We start from the raw sequence: 18,481 nt of genomic DNA, 5'->3' as shown, positions 1-18,481 counted from the left end.
ACAGTCTCATGACATAAGCTTATGACAGCCTTATTACAGTCTCATGACATAAGCCCTCATTTATAATAATGACAGGTGTCATGTCATCATTATGACAGCCTTGTCACAGTCTCATGACATCGAGTTCAAATAAAGTGTAACCTAAAGTGTTTATTGTAACCTTTTGTAAGTAGGAACCATAAGCGGATTTTAAGGGGGGGCCAAGCCCTCCAGGTGGCCGAAAAGTGTCACTGCGTGTAACTGACTTTCCTATACATATAGCAGTTGTAAAGCAATAAAACTGCAACAAAAATTAATGAAATGAACAAAAAATATATATTTTTATAATGGGTCAAAAATGTTTTTCGAACAGATCATGTGACTAGCAACCTAGACGGTCATTTGCTTTGCATGTAAATTTAAAAAAAAATTTTAAAAAATTTTTTCTTTGAAAATATATACATATTTTTTTATTGAAGCAACTTTTTTTGGGGATTAAATGATTTAGACCAAAATGTCCTACCCATAATATGGCCCGAACACAAAAAGGATTGCTTCAATCAAAGAAAACTTTTTCGTTGAAATATTCAGTGTTCAAATGCAAATTTTTCAATCTCAAATATTTTTTCGCACCCAAAAACTTTTACCATCATTGAAATTTGTCTTTTTTTGATTGAAGTGATTTTTCTTTTTGAAAATATATATATTTTTTGAAGCAACTTATTTTTTGATTGAATAATGACAAAAATGTCCTAGCGAAAATGTGGCCCAAACACAAATCAACATTACCTCAATCAAAAAAGTTGCTTCAATCAAAAAAACAAACCTTGACTTCAATCCAAAACAAACAAATAAACAACCCCCCCCCCCAAAAAAATCAAAGAAAAATAGCTTTCGCATGCATTTTTTTGAGTTTCAAATTTATTTTTGCATTCAAACACATTTTTTGTTTTGATTGAAGCGACTTTTTTTGGTTGAAAATATATATTTTGATTGAAGCAATTTTTTTTTTTTTTTAATTGAAGCAACTTTTTTTTTTGATTGAATAATAAAGACACAAATCTACTTCCATATGGCTCCCCCCAGGGGATACAATTTTTGACTGGGGTAACTACATTGGCACGACACCGGCGGGCATACCATATTCAATAGATGATGATCTTGGCAAAAAGTATTGCCTAAGCAGCCTGATTTAGAATTCCCCTCAAGAATGATGGGAAACAAAAAACAAATTATATATTTATATATATAAATATATATATATTTTTGAAGCAACTTATTTTTTGATTGAATAATGACAAAAATGTCCTAGCCAAAATGTGGCCCAAACACAAATCAACATTACTTCAATCAAAAAAGTTGCTTCAATCAAAAAAACCCTTGACTTCAATCCACAAAAAAAAAAAAAAAAAAAAAAAAAAAAAAAAAAAAATCAAAGAAAAATAGCTTTCGCATGCATTTTTTTGGGTTTCAAATTTATTTTTGCATTCAAACACATTTTTTGTTTTGATTGAAGAGACTTTTTTTTGGTTGAAAATATATATTTTGATTGAAGCAATTTTTTTTTTTAATTGAAGCAACTTTTTTTTGATTGAATAATGAAGACACAAATCTACTTCCATATGGCTCCGCCCAGGGGATACAATTTTCGACTGGGGTAACTACATTGGCACGACACCGGCAGGCATACCATATTCAATAGATGACGATCTTGGCAAAAAGTATTGCCTAAGCAGCCTGATTTAGAATTCCCCTCTAGAATGATGGGAAACAAAAACCACTCATTGTCAACTTAATATTATGAGTTCATTTTATTGCTGACACTGCTTTTCGAGATCATCAACATGTTGTGCCCCCCCTGCCCCAAAAGTCAAACTCCGCCTATGGTAAGAACCTTATCTTCCATGATGCTTCTCTGCAAAAGGCATATTTTTCTGTTTACAATATGAATGAAGCGAGAGAAAATGAATGGATAATGCGAAAATATAGAGTTGTATTAGGGAAATGTCTTAACTTAAACGAGACATTGTAATTTGGGCTGGCTTTTATTGACCCGGCGTGTTGTCCAATGTGATTTAACTGGAGACTAACCTTTCCAAATGGCAACACCGTATACATTCATTTACTTGTAGGGTTGGTATGGAACACAAAAGAAGACATTACTACTAAGGGAAGAAGATACTGTATACCTGAATACTACCACATTGTCATCTTTGAACGTAAGGGTATAAGGAGCTGGTGTTTCAACGGCTGAAAACAATCTTTTGACCCCGCCTGTGTTTTACACGCAGTGTGCCTGCCTTAAGCTTCTCTACGTCACGGTGCCTCTGGTAACCCGTCAAGTGTCCTGAACTTGCCACTCTTAACAATGTCCACATACGTCACTCGCCACCAATCCAATTACCTGTAATACCCATTGGGAACAATGTAACAACAGTAACTGTTGTGGCACTAAAAATGACTACGCATGCAGCAGGCGTATATATTTTTTATTCATATACATATATATATTTTATGAATTTATTATCTATTGATAGCCAGGAAAGTTTTGACCGTGCTAGTGCTGTCAATAGCACTAAAACATGAACATTCATAGCCAGTACTTCCAGTGTAAATGAATTGATCATCCATCATTGTCAAAGGCAGGTAATATATTAATCTTAAATTACATTTCATTTGTGTATTTTCTTACAATATAATAATATATGGTTTTTTTTTTTTTTAGTTTTTCAAAATAGCTTGTAAATGAAAAAAAAAACATGCAAATACTCTCTTTATTTAGAATGTTTCTTTTTATTTAAAAACAAACATAACTTTTTGGAAGAAACAAAGGTTTGTCATTCATGCCATTTTAATGTCAAATTATTAATCGACAGCAGTGTTGTTTTTGGCAGCCCTTTTACCGTAATTTTCGGACTATAAGCCGCTACCCTTTTCCCCTCATTTTGAATCCCATGACATATAGTCCAGTGGGATTTATTTGGGTTAATAGGTAACAATTTGACAGCAGCGTCATAAGACTGCCATAAGATCGTCATAATTATGACATGACATGCATTAATGTATGCTTATGACAGATGTCATTAAGTGTTATCTGGCAAATTATTTCACTAACTTCATTTATGTCCAGCTCTTATCTTTTACATCCATTCAAAAGTGAGATAATTCGTCGGATGGCACAAAATGACATCTGTCATAAGCATTGATTAATGCTCATGGCACTGTAATGTCATGTCAAGTATGATGGTCCATAGTCAATGGATGGTCTTATGTCAGTCTTATGGCGCCACTGTAAAATAAAATGTTACCAAATACCATAACTAGCAATTAATGAAACAACTGGAACAGTAACTGAAGAAATAATTCGCACAGAGCATGAATTTTGACTGTTATTTACATCCGTAGTGCTGCAATGCATGCTAGGAGGCATGTTGGGTGACAACAGTGTTGACAGCAGGTGGCAGCAGAGGTTGACTGTCTCCCTTAAGGGAGCAGTGAAGGCCAAATGAGGCTTCTTGAAACAATGAAGCTTTGCAGCCAATCAGTTCAAAGCTTTATGGTGGTTCATTTGGTCTTATGATGTTGCTATCAAATAAAGGTTTACCGGTTAATATCTTTTGGCGTAAACATCCCATAATACAGTGAGGACAGCTGCGGCTTATACTCCGGTGCAGTTTATCTATGAACAAATGCCGTTTTCATGGCAAATTTGGTAGGTGGCGGCTTATAGTCAGGTGTATAGTCCAAAAATTACGGTAATTTATGTTTTAGTCTTAGTTTTTGGGACAAAATACATATTAGTCTTAGTCATATTTTAGTCATTTGAAAATATTTTTTCTTAATCTAATTTTAGTTGACAAAATCTCATCCAAATTCCGTCTAGTTTTAGTCCGTAGTTTCTCAAAATGTTTTCATCTGTAAAATTCAAAAGTTGTAGTCCAAAAATAAATAAAAGTTTCCAACATTTTCCAATGAACATTGACAGACGAGCACATATTGTAGCGTACATCATTTTCAATTAAACCCACCTGGAAGTCACAAACTATAGTGCTATTCTTAGAGTCTTGCCAGGAGTTGCAAACAATCAGTATTTCCCAGTAATTGCTCATTTACCAAACAAAACAGCTGAAGTGTGCTATTAGGTAAATACAATTTCTGACCAGAGAAGCCAACGGCTCTGCTTTAGACTGACCAGTGTTTTAAGAGGATGCTCACCATTCTGAAGCTAATGCTAACATGAATGCTACGCTCACGCTAGGAGTTACATTTAGCATCTAGTGATCATTAAGCACACACCTTTAAAGGCTAAAGCTGCATTGCATATTCTCTTTTGCCAAGATAGGAAAACAATTCTTACCGTGTTTCCAGACAAGCAAGATGGAGCACAGCCTAGCTTTAGACACATCCTAAACTTAGGTGAGAGAGACGCAGCACATCTCTTATGAGTGACACGACCTAAACACTGCTATGACACAAGCTGACGTACTCCACGTACAGTATAAAAATACTGTCACATTTTCGTCTCATCAGACGAAAACTGGCATTTATCTCGTTATGTTCTAGTCTCCAAAACCATATTCTTAGCTTGACATCGTGACGTCATTGTCATGAAAAACTTGTTCGTCGACTAAATATTTTCGTGATCGTCATTGCTGACGAAAACAACACTGATCAACAGTGTTATTTGGGGATAAAACCAGAGTATATATCTGTTTTTATTTTGAATTAACATTTGATTGACTTATAATTATTCATAAAACATGTACAGTGGGGCAAATAAGTATTTACTCAACCACCAATTGTGCAAGTTCTACTTGAAAAGATTAAAGAGGCCTGTAATTGTCAACATGGGTAAACCTCAACCATGAGAGACAGAATGTGGAAAAAAAGTCCTGAAAATCAGTTTGATTTTTTAAGAATTTATTTCCAAATTAAAGTAGAAAATAAGTATTTGGTCTCCTACAAACAAGCAAGATTTCTGGCTGTCAACGAGGTCTAACGAGGCTCCACTCGTTACCTGTATTAATGGCACCTGTTTTAACTCATTATCGGTATAAAAGACACCTGTCCACAATATCAGTCAGTCACACTCCAAACTTCACTATGCCCAAGACCAAAGAGCTGTCGAAGGACACCAGAGACAAAATTGTAGACCTGCACTAGGCTGGGAAGACTGAATCTGCAATAGGTAAAACGCTTGGTGTAAAGAAATCAACTGTGGGAGCAATTATTAGAACTGATAATCTCCCTTGAGCTGGGGCTCCATGCAAGATCTCACCCCGTGGCGTCAAAATGATAACAAGAACGGTGAGCAAAAATCCCAGAACCACACGGGGGGACCTAGTGAATGACCTACAGAGAGCTGGGACCACAGTAACAAAGGCTACTATCAGTAACACAATGCGCCGACAGGGACTCAAATCCTGCACTGCCAGACGTGTCCCCCTGCTGAAGAAAGTACACGTCCAGGCTCGTCTGCGCTTCACTAGAGAGCATTTGGATGATCCAGAAGAGGACTGGGAGAATGTGTTATGGTCAGATAAAACCAAAATAGAACTTTTGGGAAGAAACACAGATTCTCGTGTTTGTAGGAGAAAGAATACTGAATTGCATCTGAAGAACACCATACCCACTGTGAAGCATGGGGGTGGAAATATCATGCTTTGGGGTTGTTTTTCTGCAAAGGGACCAGGACGACTGATCTGTGTAAATGAAAGAATGAATGCGGCCATGTATCGAGATATTTTGAGTGAAAATCTTCCATCAGCAAGGGCATTGAAGATGAGAGGTGGCTGGGTCTTTCAGCATGACAATGATCCCCAACACACAGCCAGGGCAACAAAGGAGAGGCTTCGTATGAAGCATTTCAAGGTCCTGGAGTGGCCTGGCCAGTCTCCAGATCCAGTGTGTGAAAAGCTTGTGAAGAGTTACAGAAAACGTTTGGCCTCCGTTATTGCCAACAAAGGGTGCATAACAAAGTATTGAGATGAACATTTGGTATTGACCAAATACTTATTTTCCACCAGGATTCTTTAAAAACCAAACAATGTGATTTTCTGTTTTTTTTTTTCCAGTCTGTCTCTCATGGTTGAGGTTTACCCATGTTGACAATTACAGGCCTCTCTAATATTTTCAAGTGGGAGAACTTGCACAATTTGTGGTTGACTAAATACTTATTTGCACCACAGTATGTTAATATAATGATGAATAAATTCTTAAAAATGAGGATGGGGGGGGGGGGGGGGTCATTTAGGCCACACTTGTACTATACCACATCAATACAATTGCCGACATGGCCCAGATTTGGCTGTCAATGCATGTGGACGACAGGTTTTTATGAGTCTATGCTATGGTCTATATATTTTTTTTCAATTTGTAAAAATAGTCACTTGCCCTACAAAGGGTTAAAAAAAAAAAAAAAAGAACAAATGACAAATGCAGTGTAGTAATGCACTAATGGCCCTTACAGTGTAATCACTAATGGCCCTTACAGTGTAATCAGATGCAACTTCCGTTTGAAAATCAACTTGTTCATTGATGGTGTGTCTAATAGTCCAAAAAATATGCTTTGTATTTACTAAATATTCCAGTAATCTGTCTGCTTAAATGATTTACTAATTTGACACTTGTTCTGCTTGCTGATCATTCATGCTTATCATTCAGTGTCTTCTGCTCCTGCCACCTTCTCATAGACCAGTTTCACTTCTCTCAAAGTCAGAGGTTTTTGTACGCCTCTGAATCACTGTGTGAACACTCCGCCGCCATGATTGCCAAAACAGTAGTAATCGGCCACGTCTTCGGCCTGGACACCACTGATGGTCAGAGTGTAGTCGGAGCCGGATCGTTGGCCTCTGAATCGAGAAGGCACTCCAGAGAAGAGAGCATCTGCACCGTAGATGAGCAGTTTTGGAGGCTGCCCAGGTTTTACTTGGTACCAACTGAGAGTGCTACCAATGTCTGAACTCCCCTTGGCGCTGATGGTGACCGTCCCTCCGAGAGAGACGGACTTAAATCTGTCTGTCTGCCTCAGGAAAGACTCACCGAACAATCCTGAAAGAAACGACACAAAGTATAGTGGTGAAGTCAGCAAAAAACTGGCAGTTTGTTGATTTTCTCCTACATCCTTACAGTGACATTTAAAAGTCTCACCTGGGATCAGCAGAGTCCAAAGGACGAGCACAAATGCAGCCGACCACATTCTGATTCGGATGCAAGTGGACTTTGTGTGTAGGTGGTCGTACAGACTTATGAAGAAGCAACGGAGCGGCCAAGCGCAGTACCTCATGCAAATAAAGCTGAAGGCGCACCTGCCTTTATGAAAGTGAGAGGCTACCGCTTCCTGTTTTTTGGGACTTTTTGGACCCCTTCACATCAATCTAAGGCTATTGGTCTTTCTGTATTTCGCAAAAAATAGGCATATAGTGGACACCTGGACACTTGGAACATCCGTATTCAGTGGTGACTAGTCCCACAAGACCCTCAAATGACTTTACACATATCAATGGAGAGAAACCGTCCGCGGAACGTCGCCGATGAACAGTTGACGAGGTTTTTGTACTGCCATCTCACCGCTTTGCATCACCGTGGTTAAGTTTCGGCGGAGGAACCAAACTCATCCTCGGCTGTAAGTAACCAACATTTGATTAGTTTTTGTCTTATCATGTTGTTTTGTACTAAAAATTAGATTTTTCCATCCACTTTTTTGACATTCAAAAACATCCAGGTTTGTCAACCAATTCATACCATTCAAAATGATCAGCCTAATACATCCGCGCTCTTATTTTAGAGAACTGAACTGAATTAATTGAACACATTGAACACATTTATTTCTAGATCAGGAGTGTCAAACTCATCTTTAGTTAGTTAGTTAGTTAGTGACCACATTGTAGTAATGGTTTCCTTCGAAGTGTCATTATGTCTGCTAAGCCATATAAATATTTAACTCATTGCCTGCCATTAACAGCAACAGACGCCCAATCCATTTTGACTGGGAGCGATCAATAGTAAAAAATGATTGGGCATCTGTTGCCGTCAAAGGCAGTGAAACTAGGGCTGCCATGATTAAATATTTCATGCACGAATTATGTAATTTTTTTTTTCTTAAATGGTTTTATTACTGTACATTCATATACGACGGGTCTCAACCAATGACCTCAACCTGGGACCAATTATAGTCTGTGGGACAATATTTTGTAGGGCCCATTTGACATCCAATTGTAGTGTTAGTGTTGCCTCACGTCTTTTGCGAAGGCCATTAAAAATTTGATATAAATAATTTAAAATTAAATGAATGAATTAATTGAAAGATGATTGAACCCATTTTGGGAAACAAAAATAGTAAATTTTTTTTTTTAAAAACCCTGCAAACTAAAGAATTGCCACAAGTAATAAAAAAAAAAAAATCAATATAAATCATTCTAAATCAAATCAATAAAAAAATATAAAACTTCCCAAAAATAAATTTCAAACAAATTGTAATACATTAATAAAAATGAAGAAGAATTCAGTCATAAATTTAAATAAGTGTGGTTCGTGTGTATTTTGCTCTTGGGGAATTACTTAATAATTTTTGTTTTGCTTTTTTTTTATAAATATCTTGTGACCTCACATACTGTAGCTGAACTCTTTGGCCGCCATTGACGGCAATCGATGTTCAATTTAACTGAAAGAGGCTGGAAGCGAGCGAACGATTTGCCTTTTTGTAAGCTCAAAAATGAGGATTTCGAAAATTTTGCAATGTTGAACAATCTCGAAACATATCGACTATCAATATAGTTGTGGATTAGATGATTAATCGTCGTAGCCATAGTTGGCAGATGTAATGGCCCATAACAATAATTGAATAAAAAAAGACCTTAAGAACATATAGTAGCTTTATTGTAAAACAGTGTTTATATGTGGCAATGTGTTTAGGGCTTCCATACGTCATGGACATGGACACAGAAATGTCTTTCATTTTTTTGGCATCATTTTTTAATCATCGTGTTGCGTTCTTGTCCTGATCCTGTCCTGTCCACACAGCGGGTGAGGTGCGTCGGCCCACGCTGACTGTCTTCCCCCCCTCAAGAGAGCAGCTTCAGTCGGGCAGTGCCACAGCCGCCTGCGTGGCAAGCGGGGGCTTCCCCTCAACCTGGACCCTGGGCTGGAAGGTAGGCGGCGCCTCCAGTGCCTCGGGGGTGTCGCACAGCCTCCCAGAAGAGGCAGGAGGGGACGGTCTTTACCGCTGGACCAGCACCTTGATCCTCTCTGCGGACCAGTGGAGCAAAGCCCTGCCGGTGAGCTGCGAGGCCAGTCTGGACGGACACAACCCTGTCACGCAAACCCTGCCGGACCCGGCACACTGCTGAGACAGTGTTATCGTCAAGTTGAAGCATTGTGAAATAAAATGTATGAGTATCAACAACAGTCTGTCGCATGTGCTTATTGAACATTGGAAAAAGCAAATTGCGTAACAAGAAAAATTACTGCTCGACTCTAGTTAGAAGGAAAATATAACAATAACACAGTGTTTGTGACATGTAGCCTATATTTAGTTTTCCCTTGAATAAGAAGAATAGCCTCAATGATAACATCTTAATATGCTTTACATACAGTACATACAGTAAATACAGATAAACAACTATCACTTGAAAAACAAATATTGACGTAAAACGTCATGAACATGGTTTGATCTTGAAGTGAAAATTAAGATTGAAAAAATTAAATAGAATTATATTCACCATGCCTTAGGTATATATTGCATAAAAAATGTTCTTTTATAGTATCATTGGTGTCCAAACTACGGCCTACGAGCCAACTGCGGCTCATGGCTCAGTTTTTATTGGCCCGCAGCAGATTAAAAAAATTTTAAAAATCAATGAACATGTCATGCACAAGAAGTTTAAATTTAGCCTACATTCTGTTGCACTTCTCAGCTTTGACACAAGATTGAACTAGGTGGAACATTAGCTCAGGGGTCGAAAGCTGACACATAGACTTCATGATATAAATTATAATAATAATATCATATAAATTTTGAAGTCTATGGCTGACAACTTGTTGAAATTAAAGTAGCAAATTGTAGAATTTCAGTACTGTATTTAGTTTTACATAAATAAATTTATATTGAAAAAAAATCCATTGTGATAAATTGAGCTATCTTGATAGTGATATGACATTTTTCTCTCTCTGGACATTTTCAGTAAATTTTGATTCCGCTTTCTGCAATTTACGGATATATTCTATATACAGTGCCCTTCATAATTATTGGCACCCCTGGTTAAGATGTGTTTTTTAGCTTGGAATAATTTTTTTAATTCAAATAACATGGGACCTTAATGGAAAAAAGAGACAAATCCAACCTTCCATACAAGTGCATTTATTCAGTGGGGAAAAAATCCCACATGAAGAAATAATTATTTGACATCAAATAATGTGTGTCACAATTATTGGCTATGAGGGGCCGTACAAGACATTTTTCATTCTGGCCCTCTCACACACATACATTCTCCTTTCACATACATATATATTCATTCTCACACACATACATTCTCCTCTCACATGCATACATTCTCCTTTCACATCCATACATATTTACTTTCACATTCATACATTTTCACTCTCACATGCATACATTCTCCTTTCACATCCATACATATTTACTTTCACATTCATACATTTTTACTTTCACATTCATACATTTTCACTCTCACATTCATACATTTTTACTTTCACATTTATACATTTTTACTTTCACATTTATACATTTTCATTCTCACATTTATACATTTTTACTTTCACATTCATACATTTTTACTTTTACATTCATACATTTTTACTTTCACATTTATACATTTTTACTTTCATGTTCATACATTTTCTCTGTCACGTTCATACATTTTCACTCTTATATTCATACATTTTTACTTTCACATTTTATACATTTTCACTCTCACATTCATACATTTTTACTTTCACGTTTATATATTTTCTCTCTCACGTTCATACATTTTCACTCTTACATTCATATGTTTACTCTCACATTCACACATTTTTAGTCTGTGAAATGTATGTTTGTATAAATAAAATATATGTGTATAAGAGTGAATATATATGTATGTAAGGAAAGATATCAGCCAGATTTTTTTTAATCAACTTTTGAAATCAGGCGAAATGACAGCTAAAATAGGCAATTTTCAAAGTACTTTTATTTTGAAATGATACATCTGAATTTTATCAGAGTACTTTAGTTCGAGTCTTGGGGTCGTCCAGTATACCCCAGAAGTGGAACCGTCCCGGGATATCAGCCAGATTTTTTAAAATCAATTTTTTAAATCAGGCGAAATGACAGCAAAAATGGGCAATTTTCAAAGTACTTTTATTTTGAAATGATACATCAGAATTTTATCAGCGTACTTTAGTTCGAGTCTTGGGGTCGTCTAGTATACCTCAGAAGTGGATCCGTCCCGGGATATCAGCCAGATATTTTTAAATTAATATTTGAAATAAGGGTAAATGACAGAAATAACTAGCAATTTTCTAAGTAGTATTACTCGGAATTCCTAAATTATTTTTTATATCACAATACTTTAGTTTGGGTCTCGGGGTGCTCGAGTGCCTCTCTCAAGTGGACCCGTTCTTGGGTGGCTTCCCGTTTTTTATTTATTCATATTTATTTTTTTCAATAAAGGGACTAGCGCTGTGAAGCCTCCGGGGGACTTGCGCTGTGAAGCCACCGCGTTCCATTATGAAGCCAGCGCGTTGCATTACTGTAATGCACACAATGCAAACAATGATCCAAATGAGCGGCGGCTAGCTTGACTTCGTTTTTACGAGTGGAGGGTGGCTTGACCGCAGTAGTTTACGAGCGGGTCATATTAGCTCTCGCTTGGACAGTTGAAGAGGTTCGAGAGTTGCTCGGTCTAAAAATGTCTCTCATTTCACTTTCAACTGCGTCATAATTAGCACTGTTGGGTGCAGTTGATTGTGTCCTTTGCCGCTGCTCGAAACAGGAAGCCAAAGAAGTTACAGTTTCTGGGGTCGACAAAATGTTTTGCAAAAGTCCAACTGCTTGCCGAAGTGATTGTGCGTCCTCTTCCATGCTGACCCTTAGTTGTTATTTTATGAACAGTAACCCGCGTCAGGTTCTCAGCCAATCAGAGCTTACCAGTCAGAGCTAGCCAATCAGAGCTGCCTTCCGTTTCAACTAGACTCCTTCCGTTTTCACTATACTTTCACTCATACATACATACATTCTCCTCTCACGTTCATACATACTTTCCTCACATACATATATATATTCACTCTTATACACATATATTTTATTTATACAAACATACATTTCACAGACTAAAAATGTGTGAATGTGAGAGTAAACATGTATGAATATAAGAGTGAAAATGTATGAACGTGAGAGAGAAAATATATAAACGTGAAAGTAAAAATATATAAATGTGAAAGTAAAAATGTATGAATGTGAGAGTGAAAATGTATAAATGTGAAAGTAAAAATGTATGAATATAAGAGTGAAAATGTATAAATGTGAAAGTAAAAATGTATGAATGTGAGAGTGAAAATGTATGAGTGTGAGAGTGAAAATGTATGAATGTGAGAGTGAAAATGTATGAATGTGAGAGTGAAAATGTATGAATGTGAAAGTAAAAATGTATGAATGTGAAAGTAAATATGTATGGATGTGAAAGGAGAATGTATGCATGTGAGAGGAGAATGTATGTGTGTGAGAGTGAATATATATGTATGTGAAAGGAGAATGTATGTGTGTGAGAGGGCCAGAATGAAAAATGTCTTGTACGGCCCCTCATAACACTGAGTAATTACTTCCGTGTTCCCCCACCCCCGTCAAAAGACAGACAGACGACAGAGACGTCACCGGAGCTACCGAAAAAAAGGACTTTTGCTGAAAAGTAGGAGGTACCATGGCTAGAAGCAAATGATGCTCGCACGGAAATGCGGTACAAAATGTGCTGTGAGAATCCCAATGTCGCCGAAAAGAGCAGCGCATTTTATGTAGGGTCAAAGAATTTCAGCCATCCAAACTTTGAAAAGCACGAAAAAAACCGAGCGCATGTGGCAATTAAGCAAACTATCGATGTCAAACAGGACCCCGCTCGCCCTATGGACAAGTGGCGGAATAAAGGTAATGAACAGCGACATGCACTGACAAACGTGTTTTTGCTCGCATTTTACAAAGCTAAACATGCACGTTCAATAAGGTCTTATGAGGAGGACATCCCACTTTTAAAAAGGCTTGGAGTTAATGTGGGAGCCGCATAATGCCCTTTATTTTGAATTGGTGCTTTTTATTTCTTTACATTTCACTTCAAAGTAATGGCAATTTTGTTGTGCCAGTTGATGTTAATCAAGCATTAATTGTTAATATAATTAATTAAAGTTAATTGGCTCTAAGTAAAGCTTGTCATAAATTTATCGCATCAGGCGGGTCGGCTCTCAAGCTCAATGAGGACCAAGTCACATCTCAAGGTCCTCCTCTGAGAACCTGGGCAAAAAAATTATGTGCACCCCTGTATATGTATATATATATATATATGTGTATATATATATATATATATATATATGGTAATCTGATACGTGTATATACAGTATATATATATATATATATATATATATATATTTATATATATATATATATATATATATATATATATATATATATATATATATATATGTATATACAATATTCTGATATCTTTGGATTATTTTTGAACTCACTGCCATTAACAGTTAAAGACATCAAATCCATTCAAACTAGGAAGACTGGCATTGAGTGATCATGTTTCACTGGCGTTGACAGTGATAGAAGTCCAATCCAATTTGACTGAGGGGTGTTGGAGACACTGCCAGCCCCACAGTCAAATTAGATGGGACGTCTGTTGCCGTCAATGGCAGCTAATGAGTTAGTACTGAAAACAAAAAAAAAAAAAAAAAAAAAAGTTAGCACTGGGAAAAATAAATAAATAAATGAATCTGAATTCCATTGTATTCGGAAGTTTTTGGTGCTTACCTTCCCAAATAACTGTCATGTGGATCGTTTCACAATCATGGGAAATGATAGCCAAAATTATCATTAAAAGGCAGTTTTATAGAACAGTATTAAAAAGTTTTATCAATGGCAGCCAATAGTTTAAATGAGTTCCCTATAAAGGCTTAATTATGCCTTAATAATAAAGCACACAGTATGTCAAAGAAAATACAATTATAAAATGATAGATTTACACTTATTGTAATTTACATGTAGTTTTTTATTAAAAAAATTAATTCATAAATACATCGCCCAAACAAAAATATATATAGAATAACATTTTTTACCACACACTCATATTAACATGTAAAAGTTCACTCCTCGATCAAATGAAAACATATATAATCACAGATTTGAAAAAACATGAAAGACATGAATATCTGAAGATATTTCAAGTATAATGAGGATATGCGGCACGGAAGCTAGAATAAATGAAAAATAAAAAAATTACTGTGTCATCTTTAGTATCTCGAATATTCTGCTTGAGGACCGCTCATGCTTATCACATAGTGTCTTCTGCCCCTGCCACATCCTCATAGGCCAGTTTCACTTCTCTCAAAGTCAAAGGAGGTTTTTGAACACCTCTGTATCACTGTGTGTACGCTCCGCCATGATCGCCGAGACAGTAGTAATCAGCCACGTCTTCGGCCTGGACACCACTGATGGTCAGAGTGTAGTCGGAGCCCGATCGTTGGCCTCTGAATCGAGAAGGCGTTCCAGAGAAGAGGCGTTCTACCCTGTAGATGAGCAGTTTTGGAGGCTGCCCAGGTTTTACTTGGTACCAACTGAGATCACCACCAATGTCTGAACTCCCCTTGGCGCCGATGGTCACCGTCCCTCCGAGAGAGACGGACTTAAATCTGTCTGTCTGCCTCAGGAAAGACTCACCGAACAATCCTGAAAGAAACGACACAAAGTATAGTGGTGAAGACAGCAAAAAACTGGCAGTTTGTTGATTTTCTCCTACATCATTACAGGGACATTGAAAGTCTCACCCGGGATCAGCAGAGTCCAAAGGACGAGCACAAATGCAGGCGACCACATTCTGATTCGGATGCAAGTGGACTTTGTGTGTAGGTGGTCGTACAGACTTATGAACAGGCAGCGGAGCGGCCAAGCGCAGTACCTCATGCAAATAAAGCTGTAGGCGCACCTGCCCTTGTGAAAGTGAGAGGCTACCACTTCCTGTTTTTTGGGACTTTTTGGACCCCTTCACATCAATCTAAGGCTAATGGTCTTTCTGGATTTCGCAAAAAATAGGCATATAGTGGACACCTGGACACTTGGAACATCCATATTCAGTGGTGACTAGTCCAACAAGACCCTCAAATGACTTTACACATATCAATGGAGAAAAACCGTCCGCGGAACGTCGCCGATGAACAGTTGACGAGGTTTTTGTACTGCCATCTCACCGCTTTGCATCACTGTGGTTCAGTTTCGGCGGAGGAACCAAACTCATCCTCGGCTGTAAGTAACCAACATTTGATTAGTTTTTGTCTTATCATGTTGTTTTGTACTAAAAATTCATTTTTTCCATCCACTTTTTTGACATTCAAAAACATCCAGGTTTGTCAACCAATTCATAACATTTAAAATGATCAGCCTATTACATCTGTGCTCTTACTTTAGAGAGGAAAAAAAAACATTGTCATAATGGAAAAAAATGGAACAAATTTATTTCTAGATCAGAAGCGTCAAACTCATCTTTGTTAGGGGCCACACTGTCGTAATTCTCTTCTCTTATTTTAGAGAACTGAACTGAATAAATTGAACAAACTGAACAAATTTATTTCTAGATCAGGAGCGTCAAACTCATCTTAGTTAGTTAGTTAGTTAGTTAGTTAGTTAGTTAGTTAGTTAGTTAGTTAGTTAGTTAGTTAGTTAGTTAGTTAGTTAGTTAGTGACCACATTGTAGTAATGGTTTCCTTCAAAGTGTCATTATGACTGCTAAGCCATATAAATATTTAACTCATTGCCTGCCATTAACAGCAACAGACGCCCAATCCATTTTGACTGGGAAAGATCAATGGTCAAAAATGATTGGACATCTGTTGCCGTCAAAGGCAGTGAAACTAGGGCTGCCATGATTAAATATTTCATGCACGAATGATGTATTTATTTTTCTTAAATGTTTTTATTACTGTACAATCATATACGACAGGGCTCAAACCTTGGACCCTGGGACCAATTATAGTCTGTGGGACAATATTTTGTAGGGCCCATTTGACATCCAATTGTAGTGTTGCCTCACGTCTTTTGCAAAGGCCATTAAAAATTACATATAAATAATTTGAAATTAAATGAATGAATTAAATGAAAGATCCATTTTGGGAAAATAAAATAGTAAATAAAAAAGAATAATAAAAAAAAAAAAACCCGCAAACTAAAAAATAGCCACGAGCAATTAAAAAAAAAAAAAATCTATATAAATAATTCTAAATCAAATCAATAAAAAAAATATAAAACTTCCCAAAAATAAATTTCAAACAAATTGTAATACATTAATAGAAATGAAGAAGAATTCAGTCATAAATTTAAATAAGTGTGGTTCGTGTGTATTTTGCTCTTGGGGAATTACTTAATAATTTTTATTTTGCTTTATTTTATAAATATCTTGTGACCTCACATGGCTGAACTCTTTGGCCGCCATTGACGGCAATCGACGTTCAATTTAACTGAAAGAGGCTGGAAGTGAGAGAATGATTTGCCTTTTTGTAAACTCAAAAATGAGGATTTCGAAAATTTTGCAATGTTGAACAATGTCGAAACGTTGTATCGACTATCAATATAGTTGTGGATTAGACGATTAATCGTCGTAGCCATAGTTGGCAGATGTAATGGCCCATAACAATAATTGAATAAAAACAGACCTTAAGAACATATAGTAGCTTTATTCTAAAACAGTGTTTATATGTGGCAATGGGTTTCGGGTTAGGACATGGACACAATAATATCTTCTTATCATTTTGGCATCATTTTATTAAAATCATGTTGTATTGCTCTCCTGATCCTGTCCTGTCCACACAGCGGGTGAGGTGCGTCGGCCCACACTGACGGTCTTCCCCCCCTCAAGAGAGCAGCTGGAGTCGGGCAGTGCCACAGCCGCCTGCGTGGCAAGCGGGGGCTTCCCCTCAACCTGGACCCTGGGCTGGAAGGTAGGCGGCGCCTCCAGTGCCTCGGGGGTGTCGCACAGCCTCCCAGAAGAGGCAGGAGGGGACGGTCTTTACCGCTGGACCAGCACTTTGATCCTCTCTGCGGACCAGTGGAGCAAAGCCCTGCCGGTGAGCTGCGAGGCCAGTCTGGACGGACACAACCCTGTCACGCAAACCCTGCCGGACCCGGCACACTGCTGAGAGAGTGTTATTGTCAAGTTGAAGCATTGTTAAATAAAATGTATGAGTATCAACAACAGTCTGTCGCATGTGCTTAGTGAATATTGGAAAAAGCAAATTGCGTAACAAGAAAAATTACTGCTTGTCTCTAGTTAGAAGGAAAATATAACAATAACACAGTGTTTGTGACATGTAGCCTATATTTAGTTTGCCCTTGAATAAGAAGAATAGCCTCATTGATACAATCTTAATATGCTTGACATACAGTACATACAGTAAATACAGATAAACAACTATCACTTAAAAAAAAAAAAACAAATATTGACGTAAATGTCATAAAAATGGTTTGATCTTGAAAATTACAGTAAATGTAATTTAAGTGAAAATTAAGATTGAAAAATAAAATAGAATTATATTCACCATGCATTAGGTATATATTGCATAAAAAATGTTCTTTTATAGTATCATTGGTGTCCAAACTAAGGCCTAGGGGCCAACTGCGGCTCTCATAGCTCAGTTTTTATTGGCCCGCAGCAGATAAAAAAAAAATTGATTAAAAAAATCAATGATTATGTCATGCACAAAAAGTTTAAATTTAGCCTACATTCTGTTACACTTCTCAGCTTTAACACTAGATTGAACTAGATGGAACATTATTTCAGGGGTCGAAAGCTGACACATACGTAGACTTCATGATATAAATTATAATGATAATATATAAATTTTGAAGTCTATGGCTGACAACTTGTTGAAATTAAAGTAGCAAACTGTAGAATTTCAGGACTGTATTTAGTTTTACGTAAATAAATTTATATTGAAAAATGAAATCCATTGTGATAAATTGATAGATAGATTGATAGATTGAAATAGTGATATGACATTTTTCTCTCGCTAGACATTTTCTGCAAATTTTGATTCCGCTTTCTGCAATTTACGGATATATACTATATACATACATATATATATATACGTGTATATATATATAAGAATATATATACTATATACATATGTATATATATGTGTATACACACACACACACACACACACACATATATATATATATATATATATATATTAGGGCTGTCAAAATTATCGCATTAACGGGCGTTAATTAATTTTTTAAATTAAT

The 18,481-nt window shown here is 36.7% G+C and overlaps 4 gene segments (V, D, J or C); 2 read left to right on the top strand and 2 right to left on the bottom strand.

Moving 5' to 3' along the window:
* Positions 1–6,669: 6,669 nt before the first annotated feature.
* Positions 6,670–7,200, bottom strand: LOC130931370 (Ig kappa chain V region 3547-like). The segment is given in 2 exon segments: positions 6,670–7,029; positions 7,129–7,200. Coding segments are annotated over 2 exon segments (360 nt in total).
* On the top strand, positions 7,188–9,360 carry LOC130930703 (Ig kappa-b4 chain C region-like). The segment is given in 3 exon segments: positions 7,188–7,206; positions 7,520–7,603; positions 9,001–9,360. Coding segments are annotated over 3 exon segments (429 nt in total).
* Positions 9,361–14,338: 4,978 nt separating this feature from the next.
* On the bottom strand, positions 14,339–15,072 carry LOC130930994 (Ig kappa chain V region 3547-like). The segment is given in 2 exon segments: positions 14,339–14,914; positions 15,013–15,072. Coding segments are annotated over 2 exon segments (357 nt in total).
* A 292-nt stretch (positions 15,073–15,364) lies between these two features.
* On the top strand, positions 15,365–17,414 carry LOC130930702 (Ig kappa-b4 chain C region-like). The segment is given in 3 exon segments: positions 15,365–15,411; positions 15,456–15,487; positions 17,048–17,414. Coding segments are annotated over 3 exon segments (405 nt in total).
* Positions 17,415–18,481: the final 1,067 nt, after the last annotated feature.

Source organism: Corythoichthys intestinalis, chromosome 15 (assembly GCF_030265065.1).
Source record: "Corythoichthys intestinalis isolate RoL2023-P3 chromosome 15, ASM3026506v1, whole genome shotgun sequence".
In the NCBI taxonomy this organism is placed as follows: Eukaryota; Metazoa; Chordata; class Actinopteri; order Syngnathiformes; family Syngnathidae; genus Corythoichthys; species Corythoichthys intestinalis.
The sequence above is the reverse complement of the archived record's forward strand: the minus strand, read 5'-3'. Positions and strand labels throughout refer to the sequence as shown.